General features: G+C 45.3%; 3 protein-coding genes across 6 annotated transcripts in view; 2 read left to right on the forward strand and 1 right to left on the reverse strand.

The window, feature by feature from the left end:
• Positions 1–259: 259 nt before the first annotated feature.
• Positions 260–2,649, forward strand: Hsd17b10 (hydroxysteroid 17-beta dehydrogenase 10). The gene is made up of 6 exons (XM_004873510.4): positions 260–453; positions 779–943; positions 1,535–1,699; positions 1,824–1,952; positions 2,033–2,141; positions 2,347–2,649. The coding sequence occupies exons 1-6, from the start codon at positions 427–429 to the stop codon at positions 2,535–2,537; spliced, it is 786 nt and encodes a 261-aa protein (XP_004873567.1). The 5' UTR covers positions 260–426; the 3' UTR covers positions 2,538–2,649.
• Positions 2,650–2,787: 138 nt separating this feature from the next.
• On the reverse strand, positions 2,788–15,817 carry Ribc1 (RIB43A domain with coiled-coils 1). Of its 2 annotated transcripts, XM_021251234.2 has the most exons (8): positions 15,551–15,737; positions 15,157–15,245; positions 10,723–10,839; positions 9,139–9,220; positions 8,529–8,933; positions 4,056–4,174; positions 3,186–3,589; positions 2,788–3,038 (listed from the first exon to the last, which is right to left on the reverse strand). In XM_021251234.2, the coding sequence occupies exons 3-7, from the start codon at positions 10,837–10,839 to the stop codon at positions 3,233–3,235; spliced, it is 1,080 nt and encodes a 359-aa protein (XP_021106893.1). In that variant the 5' UTR covers positions 15,157–15,245; positions 15,551–15,737; the 3' UTR covers positions 2,788–3,038; positions 3,186–3,232. The 2 variants fall into 2 exon arrangements, with proteins under 2 accessions (XP_021106893.1, XP_021106894.1); XM_021251235.2 differs by lacking the exon at positions 3,186–3,589 and having other exon boundaries at positions 15,551–15,817.
• Positions 15,818–15,859: 42 nt separating this feature from the next.
• Positions 15,860–22,989, forward strand: part of Smc1a (structural maintenance of chromosomes 1A) — a 51,432-nt gene continuing 44,302 nt past the window's right edge. For 2 of the 3 annotated variants that reach the window (XM_021251232.2, XM_021251233.2), the window contains exons 1-5: positions 15,865–16,061; positions 20,913–21,101; positions 21,212–21,324; positions 22,422–22,625; positions 22,709–22,947. In XM_021251232.2, the coding sequence (XP_021106891.1) occupies positions 15,953–16,061; positions 20,913–21,101; positions 21,212–21,324; positions 22,422–22,625; positions 22,709–22,947 (854 nt within the window). In that variant the 5' untranslated portion in view covers positions 15,865–15,952. Of the gene's footprint in view, positions 16,062–20,912; positions 21,102–21,211; positions 21,325–22,421; positions 22,626–22,708; positions 22,948–22,989 lie in introns of all 3 variants that reach the window. The other variant, XM_004873513.4, reaches the window with a different exon arrangement.

The raw sequence follows: 22,989 nt of genomic DNA on the forward strand, positions 1-22,989 counted from the left end.
ACTGAACTGTGCTTTCCTAGAAAACACGAATCTTTTATTATTCCCCTGGGTATCCCAAGTGCTCTGCAGTGTCTGGCATATAAGAGTCCTTTATACTTAAAGGCTTTTTCTTTGGAGAAAAAGTTTCACTTTTAATCACCCTCTCTGCCCCCTTCAGAGCTGGCCGCCTGCCCAATGGCCAGCTAGAGAGCAGGTCAAAGGGGGTATGATGATTTCTACTGATGCTACTGGTCTCTTTTGACTGTTGAAATAACTCTCAGGACACACACAGAGTCACCCTCCTACTAAGGCACAGTTGCAGCAAGCCCCACCCCGACGTACGTACTGTGAGGCCGATGTCCCCGCCCAGAGGCTCCGCCTCGGCCAATCAGTGAACGCCTGTAAATAGAAGGCTGGAAAGCTCTCCAGTGGCGAGACCAACACAAGATGGCTGTGGCGTGTCGGAGCGTGAAGGTAACTTGTTTTTTTTTGCCTTTATGCTCTCTGCTCTTTTCCTGGCTGTGCTGCCTGGGACAGCACGGTTGGAAACTAGAGGGGAGATTGGTGCTGTCTGATACTGCGGCGTTTGGGCTCAGTAGGGGAAAGTCAACACTGTTGCTTGTGAATGTGAGTCTCAGAATGGACTGTCTGGGAACGAGACCCCAGAGGTCTCATGTGTGAGGAGAGGAAGGACATCTGATTCGACCCCCACCTTCCTGGCAGAAGTATGAAGAATGGGCAGGTGAAAGGGTGGGGTGGCCTGGCTGTGTAGCAGCTGACCTTTTGTCCCTTTTCACAGGGCCTTGTTGCAGTAATTACCGGAGGAGCCTCAGGCCTTGGCCTGGGCACAGCTAAGCGACTGGTGGAGCAAGGAGCCATTGCTGTGCTTCTGGACTTGCCCAACTCTGATGGAGAAGCCCAGGCCAAGAAGTTAGGAAAGAGCTGTGTGTTTGCCCCAGTTGATGTAAGTGGACTCCGTTCTCCTCTCCGAGGGTGTACATCAGGTCATCAACACTTACGTGGGAACCCATGGGGATCCCTCCCGTGAGTGTCATCTATAGGGGCCGTGAATCTGTCTCCTTGTCCCTTTGGGCCTAAGCCTTCAAGCACTGTGGGAGCATCTGCAGTAAGGACTCTCTAAAGCTGGGATTCATTCACCACAACAGAGAATGGGATTAGACATATCAGAATCTCCTGGAGGGGGTATCCACAGTTTGAAAACTTGTTTTCATGAAATAAACTATGAAAAATAAAACGTGATGAAATCATCTAGCAGGTAGGGATACAAAAAAGCTAGCTGACATTCACAGCAATTGAAAATCACCAGGGGTATGTGAATTTATCACAAGAAGGTATAGCTTTGAAAAATGTTTTGCAAGACTGCCTGTAGTACCTATGATTTTCACCTTCACCCCATTCTCCTCCAGTTTTACCACCACCTTTTCTCTTGGCTTTTCTTTCCCACCCAAGAACTGGGCCTGACAGCAACCCCGCCCCGGTTTTAGTGGTAAGTGTGCTGGGAAATGAATACCTTTTCCCATTTTTCCCTTTGAAGGTGACCTCTGAGAAGGACGTGCAGACAGCCTTGACTCTGGCAAAGGAGAATTTTGGCCATGTGGATGTGGCTGTCAACTGTGCAGGTATTGCAGTGGCCAATAAGACATACAACTTAAAGAAGCAGCAGCCCCACAGCTTGGAGGATTTCCAGCGAATTCTCAATGTAAGATCTTGGAGATTCTCCAGGAGGGGAAGGAATAAGAGGTATCTGGTAATGGGTACCTCCAAAGCTTTAAGGAACAAGCCTCTGCTTTAGCTCCTACACCATGTCTTTACTTATCCTCCAGGTGAATCTCTTAGGCACCTTCAATGTGATCCGCCTGGTTGCTGGTGAGATGAGCCGGAATGAACCAGACCAGGGAGGCCAACGTGGGGTTATTATCAACACTGCCAGTGTGGCTGCCTTTGAGGGCCAGGTTTGTGGGCAGGGGCAAGGCTATGCTTCCTCAGTTACTTGTTGGGGCCCTCCCACCTATGACCTCCACTCCATCTCTAGGTTGGACAAGCTGCATACTCTGCATCCAAGGGAGGCATAGTGAGCATGACATTGCCCATTGCTCGAGATCTGGCTCCCATGGGCATCCGGGTGATGACCATTGCTCCAGGTAGACATATCCCCTCTCCCTGCCACACCTGGGATTGGGTAGAATCTGTGGGCAGTTGAGAGGGGAAAGTAAGTATCTACCACCTAAGCAATAGCAGCCTTCTAACTTTGGACCCCAGGGAAACAACGAGAAGTAGAGCTAAGGTGAGGAAAAACCATGTAAATATGAAATTAAGGGTGAGTCTCACTCTGGTTATCTTATTTAGGCCTGTTTGACACCCCACTGCTGACCAGCCTCCCAGAAAAGGTACGCAACTTCTTGGCCAGCCAGGTACCCTTCCCCACCCGAATTGGAGACCCTGCTGAGTATGCTCATCTGGTACAGACCATAATCGAGAACCCATTCCTCAATGGAGAGGTCATCCGGCTGGATGGGGCCATCCGCATGCAGCCTTGAAGGGAAAACACAAGCTTTTGTGCCTTACCTTCCCCTGAGGAAGCCCAATAGCCATTTTGTAACTACCTACCAATTGCCTCTGTGACTGTTTAATAAAGTATCTCTCACAGGATATGGGCAGTGCTGTGTACTGGGGGAGCTGGCATGGAGAAGAAAAGTGAAGGCTCCAACAGTGTTAGATGCCCAAAGCCTCAGGGTAGTTTGGGAAAGGCAGTACCGTCACGCTTTTGTGTCCTGTTACACACATGGCTTTGACTTTAGTGAATAACTTTATTGCCTTGGATAGAAGATAGGGGTATTGGCTTAACACTCTCCCACTAGGGAATGGATTCAAGGTGGGGGTATGCAGTATTTTTCTCTTTGACTCCTAACCATCTGTGAGCTTAATAGGAAAGAAGGGAGATGTGATCATCCTGAGTTCAGCAGCTGCTGGTGTTGAACTGTAGATAATATTGGGCTGTAGGTTGATTGGTGTAAATTATTGAATTCAGATAATTTTGCCTGTGAAGAGAAATCCAGAAACCTCAGATGATGTGCTTTTCCTTCTCCCCCTGGTCCTTGCCATCCCTCCCTTCTGTCCCTGGTTCATCACCATCCCTTAGCACCCTCCCTTGGCCTTCATCCCCACTGCCACCCCCTAGAACTCACTGGGCCTTTTGATCCTTGGCCGGCTGCTGGCTGAAGGAGCTGAAATTTCAGAGCCCTCTCTGAAATTCAGCACACAGTTCCCTCTCCTGCTCCTCTAGCTCCAGCGCTGCTTGGGCCAAGCATATAGTTTGGCTTGCCCATTCAGTACCCAGTGCTTGTTCAGACTGGCGCTGTGCCTTCTTCTCATGGCATTGTGCTTCCTGGGCTTTCCTGATGTCAGCTTGCTGCTGTGGAGTCATACCCTTCCAGCAATAGGGCAGGACTGGGTGGGGAGCCATGGGGTGTTGAGCAACCTGGGGGTTCTCAGTCAGGAGGTTACTGGTGGTCTGCTTCTGTATGTCTGAGAGGTTGGCTTCCTGTTGGCGCTGATGTTCATGGCGCTGCTGCTCAGCCAGCTTAGCTGCCTGGTGGGATCCCCAAATGTATGTTTTTGAGTGCTTAACCTCAGGGACCTCTTAGTCACAGGGGTGGGAAAAACATGGCCCCACTACATCTCGGAGAGAAGGAAGAGATAGTGCATGACCTTTTAATGACCCCAAGGGCAGGGAACTCCTCTGCATTCAGGAGAGCCTTAGACCAAGAGGCTAGGGATGAAAGGGTAATGTTCTGTTCTCTCTTTTTATAGATTTATTTTTGGTACTAGGGATCAAACTCAGGACCTTGTGCTTTCTAGGCAGGCGCGGTGCCACTGAGCTAAATCCCAGCCCAGTAATGCTCTGTTCATAAGTCATCCTGTGTCTGGAGGTAGAGAGAAGCAATTTGTGCCCTAAGAAGGACCTTAGGTGGATGAGGAAGATGTGGCCAAGGTTCCTCAGGACTTTTTTCAGGAATCTGGGGAGGGCCCACTACACTGGATGGGTCAGGCCATACCTGGACTTTGTTGGCATTGGCTCTGGCAGACGACATGGCAACACAACAAGACTCTTCCAGCCTGGCCATCTGGGCAGCCCTCATGTCCATGACTAGGTGCTGCTGGTCACTAAGCATATCTGCACAGAGAAATATGGTTGGGTTACCATACTGGCTTGCTGCAAACCTGGTTCACTTATTCAGCCATTTATTCAACCAACTTTGTGTATGTGTATGTATGTTGGGGAAGGGGGCCAGTATCCAAGTTGTAGGGATGTAGAAGGAGCTATCCTTTGGGGCTAGAGATAGCCAAAGTACAGCAGCATCCTGGGTTGCAGTGCAGTTCTGCTACCTCTGAGTGTGGCCTTGAGTAAGTCATTTCATCTCTCTGAACCTCAGTCTAAGGGCCATGTGTTGGGTTTCAAGGACACCATGGAATTAGGTCCTGTCCTCAGAAGAACTCCCTATCTAGTAGGGGAGATGGATCAAAGAGATGATCAGACCATAATCTGGTAAGGACAATGGCATAGGTGTATACAGGGCATGAAGATTTTAGGGGGTGACGTTGCAACTCAGTGGTAGAGCACATAATTAACATGTGTGAAGCCCCAGGTTCAATCCCCAGCATCAAAATGGAATAAAATCTTCGCCCTTTGCCCCCTCAGAGCAGTTAGGGGTACTTCTTCAGAGGGGGTAATATTGTAGATAGGTAAGTTAATTAGATATCTTGTAGGCAGTTAGACAGGGCCGGCCCACAAGGAGCCAACATGGAGGACAGTGAAACTAAGACCAGCAATGTAAAAGAAACTACCACACCCATGTAGGATGAATAAGCAGTAATTGATATTCTAAATAGGTATCAATCACCTGGGTAGGGGGGCCAAGGGCTTTACCCAGCCTTTCCAGGAAATCCCTGATCCACCCTTACTGAAAATCCTTGTATGCTTGCTGCATGATTTGCTCCCCTATTTGACCCTCATTAAATCAATATTACCTGGGTGACTGTACTTGTAATCTTATTGGTTGGTCATGGTTTTGTCCCACCTCATGCTCACCTTGTAAATTTCCATTGGGTCTTACAGTTTTGTCCCACTTTGTACCCACCTCATCACATGGCTTTGCTGTATAAAACATCTTTGAAAAGTGGGGTGGGCACCAACCCACTTTCCGGTCCCCCTTCTGTCTCTCTCAGACAGAAGCTTTCTTTCTTTCAAATTTTTCCTACTCTTAAAAAAAAACAACAACAAAAAACATGAAGGCTTTGGGTTCTGAGAAGGGTTCTAGGAGGAGGTGATCTTTGAAGTATACTTTGTATACAGGCAAAAAGAGCAAACAGTATTTGAGGCTGAGGGAACAGCACAAGCAAAAGTACTGACATTTTTTTCCACTCTAGCCACACATTGATCTTGTTGTCCTAGGACCTGTTAGACATTGTGGTGATCTGAAAGGAGAATAGTGCAAGTAGATAAGACATGGTCCTGGCCCTAGAATGGCTTCCTCTAATGGAAGAGAAAGATTTGGCCACAGATAATATCATAAAAATAGCTACTCTATGTGATAAGGATTAGTACTCCTATTTTAAAGATGAAGAAACTTGGGGGGTATAGCTCAGGGATAAAATGTGTGCTTAGCAGCCTAAGAGCAACTTAGCCACTTGGGAGACCCTGTCTCAAAAGTAGGGGGGTACTGAGGCTGTAGCTCCATTTGAAGGCCCTGTGTTCACTCTCCAGTTCGGTTAAAAAAAAAAGTATACTTAGCATGCATGAGGCCCTGGGTTTGACCAATTAGTTTATTTTTTTTTAATTTTATTTTTTTTGAGACAAGGTCTCGCTATATAGTTCATTTCAGACTGGTCTTGAACTCACTATGTAGTCCAGGCTGGCCTCGAACTTGAGGTGATCCTCTTGCCTCAGCTTCCCAAGTGCTGGGGTTACAGACATGTGCCACCAAGCCCAGGCAATTAATTAATTTTTTAAAAAAGGTAAGCTGCCACCTCATCTTTCACAAAGGAGCCAACCACCCTCATTGGGGGAAAGATAGCCTATTTAATAAATGGTGTTGGAAAAACTGGATTTCAACCTGCCAAAGATTAAAACTAGACCCATACCTATCACCATGCACTAAACTAAGATCAAAGTGGATTAAAGGTCTAAATATTAAGACAGAAACACTAAACTTGCTGGAAGATAAGTTAGGTAGAACTCTTGAAGACATTGGCATAGGAAAAGACTTTATGAACAAAACCTCACTAGCACGGGAACTAGCACAAAGAATCAACAACTGGGATCTCATCTTATTAAAAAGCTTCTAGGGCTGGGGGTTTAGCTCAGTGGTTTCGCTGCCTGCAGCACAAGCGCAAGGACCCAAGTTCGATCCCTGGTACCAAAAAAACAAAACAAAAAAAAAGCTGCACTGCAAGAGAAACCACCAACAGAGCTAACAAACAACCTACAATGTGGGAAAAATTTTTAGCAGCTGTACCTCAGACAAAGGACTACTATCTAGAATATATAAAGAACTGAAAACCGACCTCCCAAATTCACAGACCCAATTCAAAAATGGGCAGCTGAAATGAACAAACATTTCTCAAAGAAGTAAAAGCAGCAAATAAATACATGAAAAAATGTTCAACATCACTGGTCATTTGAGAGATGCAGATGAAAACAACACTGAGATTCCACCTCACCCCAGAAAGAATGGCTGCTATCAAGCAATCAACCAATAACATGCTGGCGGGGGTGTGGGGAGAAAGGAACCCTTCTCCATTGTTGGTGGGAGTGTAGACTAGTGCAACCGCTGTGGAAGTCAGTATGGAGATACCTCAAAGAACTGGGGCTAGAGGTCCCATTTGACCCAGCTATTCCCCTGCTGGGTATCTTCCCCAAAGAATTAAAAGAATCCTACCACAGTGATATAGGTGCACCCATGTTCATAGCGGCACAGTTTGTAATAGCTAAAGCTTGGAAGCAGCCCAAGTGCCCATCAACTGGAAACTGGATAAAGAAGATGTGGGATTTTTTAAAAAATAAAATGGAGTACTACTCAGCCATAAAGAATGAGAAACTAGAGTCATTTATAGCTAAATGGGTACATAGAGGCCATACTCTTAAGTGAAATAAATAGGACACACATGTGTAAATAGCGAATAGTTTCTCTGGTGTGAGAAACTGAAAGTGAAATAAGGATTAAAACGAATAAAATGAATAACTGACAATTTGAAATAGGAAAAGGTCCAAAGGGGTAGGGGTGGCAGGAGGAGAAGGGGAAAGGAAAGAAGGGAAAGGAAAAATTATGAGAAAAGAGAAAAAATGGAAACGAAATCTATGTAAATAGGGAAGGGTGGAGGGGGTGAAGGGCGCACAGGTAATGGGGAAAATATGAGAACCAAGATACATCATGTACAGGTACAAGCACCCAGTGATAAACATAAATGTATACCTAAAATGTACCAATAAAAGAATTTTTAAAAAATTCAGCCCCTCAGCCTTGCACCTCCAGAACCTTGAGCCAAAATGAACCTCTTTTCCCTATAAAGTTAAAAAAATAAAAGGTAAGCTGATGGACTGAGGATTTAGCTCAGTGGTTCTGCTGCCTGCCTCGCAAGTGCAAGGACCCGAGTTTGATCCCCGGTACCAAAAAAAAAAAGTGTGTGTCCAATTTATTTCACTTAAGAGTATGGCCTCAAGGTCCATCTCAGCTTACCTTTTTTTTTTTTTTGTACCAGGGATCGAACTTGGGTCCTTGCGCTTGCGAGGGAGGCAGGCGGCAGAACCACTGAGCTAGATCCCTGGCCCCTGGACACACATGGTTAAATACTGCATTGTTTCTCTGTTGTGAGAAACTGAAAGTGAAAATAAGGACTGAAATGTACAATGGATGATGGAAAATGGGAAGTGTTCAAATGGGAAGGGGAACAAGGGAGGAGGGAAGGAGAAAGGAATGAAGGGACAAGAAAAAAAGTAAAATAGGAAAAAATGGAAACAAAGCTTTTGTATATAGGGAGGGGAGGGGCTTGAGGGATGGAATGGGATAAAATAAAATTTATTTTAACAAAAAAGGAAAGCTGAGCAAAGTGGTACATGCCTGTAATCCTAGCACTCAGGAGGCTGAGGCAGGATAATGGCCGTGAGTTCGAGGCCAGCCTGAACTACATAGTGAGACCCAGTCTCAAGATAAATAAATGAATAAAATAGAGGAAGAAATAGAGGAAGAACATCCATTTGTCCAAATCAGCTAGTAAGTGGCAGAGCTGTCAGGTGTGCGTGTGCGTGTGCGTGTGTGTGTGTGTGTGTACCATGCTTCCCCTGGGTAATGGCTGGTCACGAACAACAGCTACTTCAGTTACTGAAGGAAGTCAGGGAGGTTGAGCCTGCAGTCTTAACATTTCATGGATATCAACTTCCTCACACTGTTCAGACCTACCAGGTGGTGTACCCAGCTCAGGAGTTTACTGCTAGGCCTCGGTCTCTAAATTGGAAGGGCCAGCCTGCTTACCTGCATATTTTTCTTCAGCCCTGACTTGCTGTTGTTCCTGCAGCTGCCTTTCCAGGTTATACCTGAACTGCTGCTGTTGCATTCTCAGGAATGAGGCCCTATGCAGGCCCTCCCCCAAGAAGCACTGCATGCTGGCTGGGCCACTGAAGGGAACTTTGTCACTGAGACAGGCTGGAAACTCCTGGAATTGAGTTGGAAATTCCTGGAATTGGGCTGGATACTGCTGGAACTGGACTGGAATCCTTTGGAATCGGGCTGCATCCTGAAGTTCACATTCACATCTGTTCTTGAATTCCTGCTTCTGCTGTCGAAAATCCTGGATTTTCTTGGCCACACGACGTGCTCGTTTTGCCTCCTCCTTTTCTAGCATCTGGACTACCAGATCATACTGCACTTTCTTGGTATCTGGGGTGATGAGCAGGGACATAGAGAAGACACCACAGGAAGGAGAGAGCCCAGTTTGCATGGCCTGTGTTCCCAAGGGCCATCTAGTTTGACTCACCATCCCAGGGCCCCAGCCCCCACTCCAAGACAGAATCGCCCTACTTCAGCCCACTCAGCCTGTTGCTTTACTCCCTTGTCTGGTCTGTCCCTGGCCTTGGGCAATTACCATAAGCTGCCTCCTTATTTCGTTCTGTTGCCTCCTGAAGCTTTTGCTCTTCCACTTGGTTGTTCAGGGCTTCCACATTCACCTGGGTCCCAAAGAAAGGAGCTAAATCAGGGTAGGAGCCCAGCAGGGGGCCATGAGTACTCTACTATAAACTTCTTAGAACTTAACTTGCTTCAAAATCCTCCTACACCTCTCTAGAACTTACTGGATAAAATTCCAGCCTCTCAGTATGACTCATAAACACCTCCTTGATGTAGCCTCTACCTCCTCCAGCCTCATCTCTGTACTCTCTTCTCTTGGCCCCCTTCATAACTGGCCTTAGGAGCTGTTCTTCCATTTCCCAGCATACCTTAGGCCATTTGGAACCCATCACCTTTGCTCAAACTACTCCCGCCTCTTGGAACATTCTTTTCCTTCCCCTCTTTACCCAAACTCCAATTTGCCCTTCAAGACCAGCTCAGGCTTTGCCTTCCTGACCCTTCAAACAGGTTCTATTCCCTATCTAGGTCCCACTGTCCACATTATAATGAAGTTTACCTGTCTCTATTATTTTCTCCACCAGGCTGTAGCACTTTCAGGGCAGAGACTGGGCTTTAGTTATTTTTGTATCTCCAGTACACACCAGAGTGCTTGGCACAGAGCAGGCCTCAAGGAAATGCTTGCCACCTGTATGTGTCTCCCTCAGACAACTCAAACTTCAGCCAGCTACTTCCTTGTGTCAAGCACTATGCTTTGGTTTTCAGAGTTGCACCTCCGTGCTTCTATTTAGTCTCATTTTACAGAGGAGGAGCCTGGAGCTCAGGAGAAAGATGATTTATTTAGAACTACATATCTGACAGCATATATGGCCTTGAACAGAGGTATGGTGCCTTTTCCAGAACACCATGCTGCATCCCTCCCTCTAACCACTCACTCAGCAATCCTTTATTTCTTAAGCTATCAACATTTTCTCTTTAGTTTAATTATAAAACATTTCAAAAGAGAATAAAAGGGGACTCTGTGTAGTGAAGAGTAAGTTTCCCTTCACCCTTCAGTCTGTATCCCTTTGGCCTGCTTAACAGCACCTTATTTAGCCTTGGAGATACAGTGTAGGCATATGTAATATGTAATAGCAAATAATGTTTAGCTCTATTTAAAAACAATTTTTTGGCAGTACTGAGGATCCCCAGCCTTTTTCTTTTTCTTTTTTGAGACAGGGTCTCACTAAGTCATACAAGTTGGACTCAAACTTGCACTGGCCCTGCCTCAGCTTTCCAGAATGCTGCAATTACAGGCATGGACCAACAAATACTGGTTCTTAGGCTTTTTTTTTTGGCTCCATGTTGCCTGTCTCTAGAGAATAAGACCACATGGCCCAGAGCTAACCAGAGGAGCCAGTTGTCACCCCTAATCTCTTCCCTGGATCTTCTCGCCCCTCGTCCCAAACCCTTCCTTGGCCTGTAGGGGTACGTGGCTCCCTCTTCCATTCCAGCCCTATTACCTGCTTGATTTGGGGAAGGGCCTTAATGAGCACTGTTGTGTTCCTTTCCAGACATAACAGGGAGGTGGTCCCAGTCCTGTGAAACAGACCCACTGCCCACTCACCCCCATGACTTGGTTTTGCACATTGAAGAATCGGCTCTGTCGATCTTTTTCTCGATTTCTTCTAGCCTCAATAGCTGCCACCTCCTTGGCATCTGGTGATAGGTCTACCCTATACATCTGGAGCAAGAGGGAGGTGGAATGACCCATCAGTGCTGACCATGGTTCCTGACTACATCTCACCTACATTCCTTTCTCCCTACAATATCTTCTTTGTTACTGATTGTGACTCATTTTACTTCCTGATATATTTATATCTGTGTCCTCCATCTCTGCTGTCACCACCCTAATTCAGGCCTCACAGTCTGATGTCAGGCAATATTCCCAGGAGCCTTGCTGGCTCCCTTGCCCCAATGCTATCCTCTCTGCCCTGGCTACCACAGTAATGTCTCTTAAAGCACATCTGATCACACCACTCCTTAGTTTAAAACCTTTTGAAAGCTTTAAAACAAATGGCTGCCCAGTGCTTACAAGATAAGGTCCAATCCCCTTTGCTAGATTTATAATGTTCTTGATCTGGTTCCTGCTTACCTTTCTAAGCTTCAAAAGTACTGAAAATATGTACCCTTTTTTAACTCAGTTTTCCTGGTTTAAGTAACACCACCATTCACCAAGTTGCTCAGGCCTAAAACTCATGAGGCATCTTTTAACCCTTCCTTTCCCTCATTCTTTCTTCTCTCAAAATGGTCCCTGTCACAGCCACTATCACCTTCCTGAATGACTGCAGTGGTCTCCACATTGATCTTCCAGCTTCCTCTGTTTTCTATAGCCCACCTATTGCAGGGGACCGCAATATTGATTATGCCCAAAGCAGGCTGTAAGCAGTGCAGACTGTAAAGAGGTAACCCCATAATTGGCTTGTTTCGAGAAGTGAGTTCTGCTGAAGCCTATGTGCCAAGGTCAGAGTAACTCGCACTCAAATTCCATTCCCACAATTAAAACCTAACTAGAAGGACAGTGTCCTAATTACAGCCATATATTTTGTCTATTCTGTTCCTAATTCCAGAATGTTTTGTCTTGTCCTTCACGAGCCTTGAGCCTTAATTTCCATAGAAAGTGCAGGATTGCTCATCCTCCCATGTAGTCCTGCCCTTGCACGTAGCTCACCTTTACCCCAATTGATTACCAATAAAAATCAGTGTCTTGGACTGGCCAGTGCCTTTGTTGGTGGTGGCCGTCCTGGCACCCTGCTTTTTTTCTCTCTTAGTTCTATCTTTTAGGGGTTTTTTTTCCCCCCTCGGACCTGTGACATACACTGGGCAAGACACTGGAGCCTACTGCAAAGGTTTCCAGTAACATTTCAGGGGTCCCCAGTAACTCATCACACAACAAACAAAAGCAGCTTTCTTTTCTGAAATAAAATTTCCCCCTTGCTTTTATTACTTATATTCTAGCCAGATGAAAGGCTAAAGGGCTTAAATTTGCCTATGTTCATATTTTGGGAAACTCACTTTTGGCATGCACAGCCAAAGCTACAGCAGGAAAACTTTGCAAACATTGAGCCAGAAGTCATTGTACATGTGTGAAATCCCAGCATTCAAGAGGCTGAAGCAGGAGGATCACTAAATTCGAGGCCAGCTTGGGCTACATAGTCCAAGGCAAGCCTGAACTAAGCAAGACCCTACCTTAAAAAAAAAAGCAAAAAACTTTACAAACATAAATCTGATTATGTCTCTCATCTGCTTAAAATCTTTCACTGGCATCCTACTGCACTGAGAATCAGATCCAAACTCCTTATCACAGGCTTTCAAGATTTGGTCCTTGCACACCTCTCCAGTTTGTCACATACCCACTGTCTCCCTGTGCCCCAGGCACACTGGCCTTCCATCAAGTACTCCAACACAATTGTTCCTACCTCAGGGCCTTTGTATGTGTTGTTCCTTTGTTTAGAACATCATTCCTCAACTCCTATAGCTACTTTTAAAAAACCATTTTTTGGGCTGGGGATTTAGCTCAGTGGTGCAGCCACCTGCCTCCCAAGCAGAAGGTCCCGAGTTCAAGCCCTGGTACCAAAAAAACTCCCCCCAAAATGAAAACCATTTTGTAACTGTAAAATAGTTGATACAAGCCAGGTGTGGTGGAATACTCTTATAATCCCAGCACTTGGGAGGCTGAGGAAGGAGAATGACTGAGAGTTTGAGGCCAGCCTGAACAACAGCGAGACCCTGTCTCAAAAAACAAAATTAGTTGATACATACAGGAAAATATATACAGCCCATATGTAAATTTGGAAGCATGATAAAATAGAAACCCATGAACCAACTATCCAACTTAAGAAACAGAACATTATGGATACCATTAAAGTGTCCTGTCTTTTCTGCCTCCTTACTCCAAGAGTAACCCTCACACTATTCAAAATCTGTACTGTTCCCTCTGTAATATGTATTAATATACTTTAAATGTATATGAATCCTTGAGCAACATTTTAAAAACTTATTGTTTTTGACCTTTCTAAATTATCTGGCTATATTCAGTATATTGCTTTTACCACCCTGTGTTTATTCCATCATTTAACAAACATTTGTAGAGTGCCTACTAGTGGCAAGAAAAAAAACTGACAAAAATCTGAGTGTGGAGGCTATTTTTTAGTGGAGGTGGACAGATAATAAAGAGTTAAAACATAAAATGTACATTGAATAGTTTGTATGAAGATATACTGGAAAAGCATTGAGCAGGATAAGGGAAATTGGGAAATATCAAGGAAATGAAGTTTTGCAATTTTAAATATGGAGGTCAGGGGAGGCAAAAAAGAATGTTCTGAAAAAGAAACATTTGAGCAATACTTGAAGGAGGTAAGGGTATATTGCCCATGCACCTGGGAAGACAGAGCCTCCCAGGAAGAGGGAACAGCAAGCACAAAGGCTTTAAGGTGCAAGCATGAGACAGACAAGGGAACAGCAAGGAGGCAAGTGTGGCTGGAGAAAGTAAGTGGGTGAAGAAGTAGATAGTAAATGGAATTAGAGAACATGGGGCATATCGTGCTATGATTTGTGGGCCATTGCAAAGGCTTTGGCTTTAACTCTGTGAGAAATGGGCAGCTACTGGAGGTTTTTGAGCAGTGGAGTGTAATGTTTTGACTTTGATTTTTAAAGGATCACTGTGGTTGCTGTGTTATGCACAGACTGGGGGAAAGGGGAAGCAAGGCTAGAAGTAGATCACTTGAGGCCTATGCAATTGTCCAGGCAAGAGATCATGGTGACTCACAATGGTTTAGCAGCAGCAGAGGTCTTGAGAAGTGGTCAGATTTATTTATTTTGAAGACAGGGATGACTAGACTTCCCACTTTCTGATAAATTGGGTGTGCAGTGTGAGAGGGATCAAGAATAACCTCAAGGATTTGGGCCTGAGCAATCGGAGCAACTGAACAGTCTTTGTGGAGTGAACAAGTAGGTGGTTGATCAGAGCATCAGTTTTATTTATTTATTTTTTTGACAGGGTCTCCCTTTGTAGGTCAGGCTGGCCTTCAACTCACTATGTAGGCCAGACAGGCCTCAAATTCAGCTATGCTCCTGCCTCAGCCTCCTGAGTGCTGGGATTACAGGCGTGCACCACCACACCAGAGCATCAGTTTTGGATATGTAGAGTTTGAGAGTTTGTGTGCATTGATAGCATATAGATGGTACAGGGTTTTTTTTGTTTTTTTGGTACTGGGGATCGAACTCAGGATCTTGCCCTTTTGAGGCAGGTGGCAGAACCACTGAGCTAAATCCCTGGCCCAAACACAAACAAATTTAAAGCTATGAAACTATATGAGGTCTCTAAAGTAGCAAATGTAGGTAAATAAGAATGTCCACAGGGAGATGTCCAAGGATAGAAGCGGCCCTATTATGACTGTTTCTCCCAATTGTACTTCATTTATGGCTCCCCTACTAGATTCTATCACCCAAGATTTCTCACTTTCCTGGACTTGTCCTAAGTCTTTAGGACTCTTACTAGTCTTCAGCAATCTTTTAAAAACTAGTTACAGAAATGGATACAACTGCCAGATCCTTTCCATATCTAAGTTGAGGATGGCACCAACGCCATCCTACCAGTTCCATCTGCCACCATGATACAAGGTCACTAAAAAGGAAGATTCAATAGACATTTTAAGCTTCTTGGACTGCTAGGGCCATGACCTTGGTAATGAGTAGGTATGAGGTGATAAGGGGATGAAAGGATGGAGAAGAGAGATTGAAAAATGTGGAACTGAGTAGAGAAGGACAGGAATGCAGAGGAGGAAGACGGAGAACAAGGATTAGGGAGGTGGAGGGCAGAGAACAGAGAGGGAAGAGGAAGGCGGAAAAAAAGAAGGAAGGTGGCAGAGGGGTATGCGACAGTGGGAAAGGGATGGGGAAGAAGTGTGAAGGGATAATTGGAGGGGGAGGAGGGTAAGACGGTTGGAGGTGGAGAGCACTGGCTTAGGGATCCCCACTCCCGAAGGTTCACCCAAAATACCTTTTTCAATGAGGAATGCCGATTTTGAAGCTCCTAGATTAGGTATGGGTCCAAGTTTGTTCTTGGGTTACCGCGGCAGTCTCTTAGCCCTGCTTGGAGGTATAGGAGGGAGGCAAGGGCTAGGAGCCATCTCAAGCCGTAGCCTCCCCCAGGTTGCTTGCCCGCTGCCCAGGAGTATCACTGCCCCGCCCTCACACCCTATCCTGCCTCCAATCTCACTTTTACCATCAGCAAGTCTGAGTTCACCTAACAGTGAATCTTCCCACTGGCCCTTTCCTTTCCGTTCAGCCCTCCATTTCCAAGAGTCTTTCCAATTTCTAACTCTGCCCTTGTCCGAGTCTTAAGGCTGACTAGACTAAATAAAACCACAGCAGGGTTCCCACCTTTCACTTGCCTTGGGGGGACATAACCTTGACTTCTGACTTGTCTCAGCAAGCGTGGGCTCAGGTCCGCCTGCCTTCTGGATCTCCAAAGCCGCTCTCAGTCCTCTGGCTCCAACTCCTTTACAACTCAGTCCGAGATTGCTGCAGAGTGTTGCTGTACAACACAAAGGGGGGTGCTGGCTAAACGCAAGTCTCACGCTTGCGCCCTGGCAACGGATCAACAAAACTCCCTACGTCAAAAGTCCCCGCCTTTGGTTCCTCCTCGCGCCAGAAGCAGAAAATCCCGCTTGGCATGGGCTTATTGTCGCGAGTTTTACCCTCTTCCCGGCCTGCACTGCGGCGCTTCCCGCGCGGGCTACCCCAGTTCCCGGGCGTGCGGCGGGGCCTTTCCCACTGCCGCTGTCGCCGCCGTCATGGGTTTCCTGAAATTGATTGAGATCGAGAACTTTAAATCATACAAGGGTCGACAGATTATCGGACCGTTTCAGAGGTTCACCGCCATCATTGGACCCAATGGCTCTGGTGAGATAAACCCGGCTACGGCCCTGCCCACGTCCTGGCCTGGATCCCCCTCTCCGGCTCCAGAGTAGAACAACACAGCCCCTGCAACCTGAAACCTTGTGAACCCTAAAAGATTCCTAGCTTCTTCTGAGGGGGTCCGACTCGAGCCCGCTCTCCGCTCTCGGGTCCTTTGTAGCTTCTTCCCCAGGAATCAGTTCCCCGAGTTTTTTACGACCCCCGCTCCTGCCGGAGTGGTACTGGCCAAACTGTATGATGCCCCGCCCTTTGCCCCGTCCCGCCAAAAGAGGCGCGTCCAGAGCCTACGCCAGGCGCGCGCTTCGCCGCGTCTGGCTGGTTCCAGCTTCCCAGCCTTGTTTGATCCATCTGGAAAATGTGGCACAGCTGGGAGCTTTGCCGAGGCCTGCGATCCCCAAACCGTTCACTCCAGCTTTACCCCCGGTCCCCCTGCCCCCTAGCATTGGTAGACTCCAATTCGTTCCTTTTTGCTCACTTTTCCCGCAGCGGCACTTTTAAATTTGAGACCCAGCGCTTGAACGCTTGGTATCTGGGTCTTTCATTTCTCAGGTAATATTGCCTCGGACTCGCTCCTTTCCTACCATGGAAACTGTCAAAAGTCTGAATTCATTAGCCTTCCAAATTTAAAAAGTTTTTTTTTCCTTTTTTGGTACCGGGGATCGAACCTCGGGACCTTGCGCTTGCGAGGCAGGCACCGGAACCACTGAGCTAAATCCCCGGCCCTTACATGTTTTTAATTAATGTTCGTCAGGAGTTGTTCAAGTTGTGGAATAGCAGAGAATTGAATACACTAAATGCATGTTCTCATAGAAATTATATTCTAGAGGAGAAAGAAGATGAAGGAAAAAATAAGATAATTTTAGGCTATGCAGGAAATGGGACAGGTTAGTGTGAGAGTTACTTGGGTGGTCACTTTCCAGGTGATGTCTATTTCATATCTTAGTTCCTCATTTACATACGGTACTCTGGATTCTCTTATGTGCGCCCCGGAAGTGGTTCATTGGGAATCCTGCTGTGATCTCCACTCCAGAGATTTTCTAGCCTGAGAGTCTACCCTTGCTGTGAAGTAACTCATACTGAACACCCTCCTTGGAATCTTGCCTGAATTTGGATCTCTGTTTAGAGCACGGGTTCTTAACGTTGGCATGCCAGCGAGATAATTCTTTGTTGTAGGGCTGGTCCTGTACATAGTATGTTTTGCAGTATTCCTGGCTTTTACCCTTAGATGATAGCACCCCCACTTCCCAGGTGTGACACAAAAATGTCTGTGTACAGGGCCGGGGATTTAACTCAGTGGTACCACCCCTGCCTCGAAAGTGCAAGGTCCTGTGAGTTCGGTCCCCGGTACCGAGGAAAAATGTCTGTGTACATTGCCTGTTGTAGGGGGACAGAGCACAAAATTACTTCTCCCAGGTCGTTTGAGAACCGTTGGCCTAGAGGGTTAATGCATGGAAATGCACCTAGTTTCTTAGGGTTTTGGTGTTGTGGCCCTGTGGAAAAAGCCAGGATGCACTTGGCATTCAGTCCCCTCAGCATTGGTAAATTTGTATACTGTTCTAAAAACGTCCTTGTTTGGACTACCTCCTGCCTCATTCTTCAAGTCCACCTCTACAAGGTATTATTCCTTGATTCCTTCTCTGTTGCTCTTCCTGTCTGGCACACAGTAGACACTTTGTACACATTAATGTTTATTTTCTTCTGTCTTGTATTTCTTTTGTATGGGTTTGTGTCTTCATAACTAGTCTGTGAGTGCTCTCAAGACATCCCTTGAAACATTTTATTGGTGTGCCATTTGTACCATATATTATAAAAATGTTTAAAATATCGAATGATTGTGTAAAGAGGCTCTTGGTTGTGAGATGTTCTTGTCTTCCCTGGAGATCATGGGAGAAGCCCAAAGATTGGAAATTGGTGCCTAAAAGACTGACTCTTTGGTTCTGGAGACTGAACCCAGGGTTTGACGAATACAAACCATTCACCCAAATGCTTTACACCCAATAAAGCATGCCGTTGCCTTCTCTTTTTACTTGGGGAGCCTGAGGTACAGAGGTTTAATAATTTGCCTGTGGTTTTCAGAGTCAGGATTAGAATCCATGCCTGCCATACTTCAAGGCCTGTGTTCCCCTTACTCCAAGTGAATGTGCCATTTATTTTTTAGACCTATAAGTCATCTTTTCATTTTTTCCAGGTCAGGGGATGAGATAAGCTAAGAAATAGTGAAAGTAGTATTAAAACTGGTCTGGGTCTGTTGTACAAGCCCCTCTTCCACCTTGTTTTTCTTTTTTTTACTGCTTAAGATTGAACCCAGGGCCTTTTGCATGCTAAGCATGTGGTCTGCCCATAAACCACACCCCACTCCTCCAGTTGGCCAGGCTGGCCTTGAACTTGCAACAATGCATCACACCAGTTCCCCAAGTACCTGGGAATATAGGCATGCACCTCCACACCTGGGTCCAAAGTCTTAATCACTTTTTTCTGCTTCCATGGAAGGACCATTTTTATGGTTGGGTAGAATGGCGCTGGAAATCACATCCTCAATTCAGTCATATAACATGAATGGGGACAATCCTGAGATAGAATTTATAGAAATTAACCTATCTCTTCACCCTCCAACCCTAGTCTAAACTTTTTTTTTTTGTACCGGGGATCTGAACTCAGGACCTTGCGCTTTCGAGGCAGACGGTAGCACCGCTGAGCTAAATCTCCGGCCCCTTAGTCTAAACTTAAAAAAAAGTCTTTTTAAAAATTCTAATATGGGCTGGGGATTTAGCTCAATCGTTTCGCCGCTTGCTGTGCAAGCGCAAGGACCCGAGTTCGATCCCCAGTACCAAAAAAAAAATATTCTAATATGAAGAAAATAAAACTGTAACACCACCACTAAAAATATAATAGCCACTCTTTTTTTTTTTTGCTCTACTGGGGATCGAACTCAGGACCTTGTGCTTGCCAGGCAGGCGCAGCGCCACTGAGCTAAATCCCAGGCCCAAATAACCACTCTTTAGGTTAGAATACCGATTAAGAACTGGGTGGAGTGGTACACACCTGTAATCCCAGCATTCTGGGAGGCTGAGACAAAAGGATTGCAAATTCAAGTCCTGCCTAGGAAATTTAGACCCTGTCTCAAAAAAAATAAAAAGGATTTGGGATGTAACTCAGAGCAAAGGCCCTGGGTTCAATCCCCAGTAGCACAAAAACAAAACTCTGATTTTATTTGTATAGCTGAAACACACACAATGCTGTATAAAATTCAGAAAATCCCAAAGGATGGTACTATGTAAGAGACTCTCCCCTGACCTCAGTTACCTTATTTCCTTCTCAGAAGCAATTGCTGTTATACTGTTTACATTTTCATGTATTTTCCTATAGCTTCCCTTCTCCCCAGGTTTTTATTATGAAAATTTGCAAACATCCATGTGTATTTTGCTTAATCATTTGAAAATAAATTGCAGACTTACTGACATTTCACCCCTAAATACTTTTATTTTTTGAACCAGAGCCCAGTCAAAGTTCATGCACTGTATTTGTTTATACAGTAAGTCTCCGACTTACTAACATTCCCGTTGTGAACTTTCACAGGTATACTCTATAAGATTCACAGGTGTACTGTATAAGACGCACTTTGTTGGATTACCAACGAATCCAATTTATGAACGTTCTTCCAGAACGGAACTCGTTCATAAGTAGGGGACTTATTGTATCTTGGTAATTTCCTGTGTTCTATAATGGTTCTCCCATTTCCTGTTAGACATTGACCTTTTTATGGGGGTGGGGGGGTGCTAGGGATAGAACCCAGGGCCTTGAGCATACTAGGCAAGTGCTATCCCACTGAGCTACACCCCAGCTTAGACACGGACTTTATTTTTTTTTCAGACATTGACTTTTTTGAAAGACCACGATAGTTGTCTTGTGGACTATCACCTTCTGTTTTTGTCCTAAAGTTTCCTCATAGTATCAACTACCAGGTTTCTCTATCTGCTGTATTTCCTAGAAACTAGAATGTAGGTTTAAAGGCTTGTTTAGATTCAGGTTAAGTATTTTTGGGAAGACACTTTGTAGCTGATGCTGGGTGCTTCATAGGGTTGTGTGGTGGGTTTGGTTTTTGTTGTTGTTTTGAGACAGGTTCTCACTTTATAGTTCAGGCTGGCTTTGAACTCAGTATGTAGTTCAGGCTGGCTTTGAACTCAGTATGTAGCCCAGGCTGGCCTCAAACTTGTGGCCATCCTCCTGCCTCAGCCTCTGGAGTGCTGGGATTACAGGCATGCACCACCACATTTGGCCTAGGATGCTTCATATTATATCATAACTGGAATATGCCCTTTTAAAAATTGTAAAATACATATAAAATTTGCTAAATTAACCACTTTTAAGTGTATCGGTTCACTAGTGTTAAATATATTCACATTGTTAAGCAACAGATCACAACTTTTTCATTTTGCAATACTGAAATTTAAAAAAAACTTCCCCTTTTCACTAGCCCATTTTTTGTTTTTACATTGTTGAGATCAAATTATATAGAGTTTTATATCTTTCTTGTTTTGTGTTCATGGCCTGTGTTGTTAAAGGTTGCAGGACAATCCATTGTTAAGAATATACTCTTTCCTTAGGGAGTGTTAGTTTCTGGATGCTGTAAGTAATAACAGCAAAGGGACTGTTTTTTCTAGTCTTTGACCCAGAGCTTTGCTTGGGCCCAGTTTTCATGAGGGCAGCAGAGTATTCTCCCATTTTTCTGTGCCCTGAATAGAGTGATGTCTATTCCTCTCAGTGCCTCCTTTATTTCTTTCCTTTTCCCTTTCCTTCCTGATTTTCACTCCTCTGCTTTGTCCCCTCCTCCCTTAGGTAAGTCAAATCTCATGGACGCTATCAGCTTTGTGCTAGGTGAAAAAACCAGCAACCTGCGGGTAAAGACGCTTCGGGACCTAATCCATGGAGCGCCTGTGGGCAAGCCAGCTGCTAATCGGGCCTTTGTCAGCATGGTCTACTCCGAAGAGGGTGCTGAAGACCGCACCTTTGCGCGTGTCATTGTAGGTGGGTAAAGCTGGTTAGAAAAGCTTTCCTTGGGTCCTAGGAGGTGGTTAGACTCATTACTGGGATAGGAGGAAGGCCTGATCTTCACCAACTCATGCATTTTCTTATAGGTGGTTCCTCTGAGTACAAGATCAACAACAAAGTGGTCCAGCTACATGAGTACAGTGAGGAATTAGAGAAGTTGGGCATTCTCATCAAAGCCCGTAACTTCCTTGTCTTCCAGGTGTGCATTTTCTTTTTTCTCTCTTTTTTCAGGTGTGCATTTTAAACAGTGATTGGCTATCTACTTTTTGTTAGCCCTCGTCCCATATACCCTGGGCCTGTTCCACCTCAGGCTTCATCATCTCTCCCCTAAAATAATGTAGCACCTTCCTCAGTAGGTTTCTTGATTTCAGTCTGGCCCCTTCTAGTTCATCTTCCAGCTTCATCTTGTAAGAACCCAAATCTGTTTCTCTCCCTTCTTTCTTTAAAGCATTTCAGTGATTCCTTTTTTAGTTGTTCTTATAGTCCCCAGAATGACAATATCTATACCACCTGGGACTGTGTTACAAATGCACATTCTTAGGCCCCATTCTAGTCCTATGGACTGAAGAGACTATGGGGTGAGGCACAGCTGTTTGTATTTTACCATGCTCTTCAAGTTACTATAATAAATACTGAAGTTTGAGAACCATTACCTTAGGATAAAAATCCAGACTCCTAAACCTGTCATTCAGGAAACATTGTCATTTGGTTCTTGCCTATCTTTCTAGCCTTATCTACCAATACTCTCCTTCTCATCTTACATTCCAACCTAATTAAATCATTTGCAGTTTCCTAGATTCACCTGCTATCTTTGACATGCAGGTATTTACATATTAATTTTCTTCTACATGGGATAACATTTTCTCTCTTCTTTCTTCCTCCTTTCCCTTCCCTTTCCCTTCTCTGGTTCTGGCCACTTCCACTTCTGGGGATCAAACTGAGGACCTCACATATGCTAAGCAAGCACTATATCCTCAGCCTTTTTTATTTTCTTGGCTAGTTTTTCTCCATCTTCCAAATTCATCACTTTTGGAAGTTTCCCAGATAGACATCCTTACCAGTCTCCCACCCTCCACTCCAAGCTTCATTTATTCCTTTTTCTGTGCTCCTTCCGTCACTGTACATAACACACTGTTATCTTTGTGTTTGTCTTTTCAGTTACCTCTGCTTCTCTAATCCCCATGTGAAATGTGGCACCAGTCGGGAGGCAGGGATCAGCAAACCTTTTCTAAATAATCAGTGAGTGTGGGCAGGGGGAACTGAGCTTGCTAGGGAGTTTGTTTTAATCTTTATTAGGGTGCTGTGGAATCTATTGCCATGAAGAACCCCAAAGAGAGGACAGCTCTGTTTGAAGAGATCAGTCGCTCTGGGGAGCTGGCGCAGGAATATGATAAGCGAAAGAAGGAAATGGTGAAGGCTGAAGAGGACACTCAATTTAATTATCATCGTAAGAAAAACATAGCAGCTGAACGCAAGGAGGCCAAACAAGAGAAAGAAGAGGTAGGTGGCTAGGCTACCTCTTGGCTCTGAGGGGCCGGGGTGTAGCGAGTGCCCTACCACTGTTGCCATTCCCATTTTCACAGGCAGACCGCTACCAGCGCCTGAAGGACGAGGTGGTGCGAGCTCAGGTACAGCTGCAGCTCTTTAAGCTTTACCACAATGAAGTAGAAATTGAGAAACTCAACAAGGAACTAGCCTCGAAGAACAAGGAGATTGAGAAGGACAAGAAGCGTATGGACAAGGTTGAGGATGAGCTAAAGGAGAAGAAGAAGGAGCTGGGCAAAATGATGCGGGAGCAGCAGCAGATTGAGAAGGAGATCAAGTAAGAGTCAGACCTGGGTCTGTACTTGTGAGAAACCAAGAG

This window comes from Heterocephalus glaber, unplaced genomic scaffold (assembly GCF_053883595.1).
Source record: "Heterocephalus glaber isolate CG9 unplaced genomic scaffold, H.glaber_assembly_v1.0 deba00001545, whole genome shotgun sequence".
NCBI lineage: Eukaryota > Metazoa > Chordata > Mammalia > Rodentia > Bathyergidae > Heterocephalus > Heterocephalus glaber.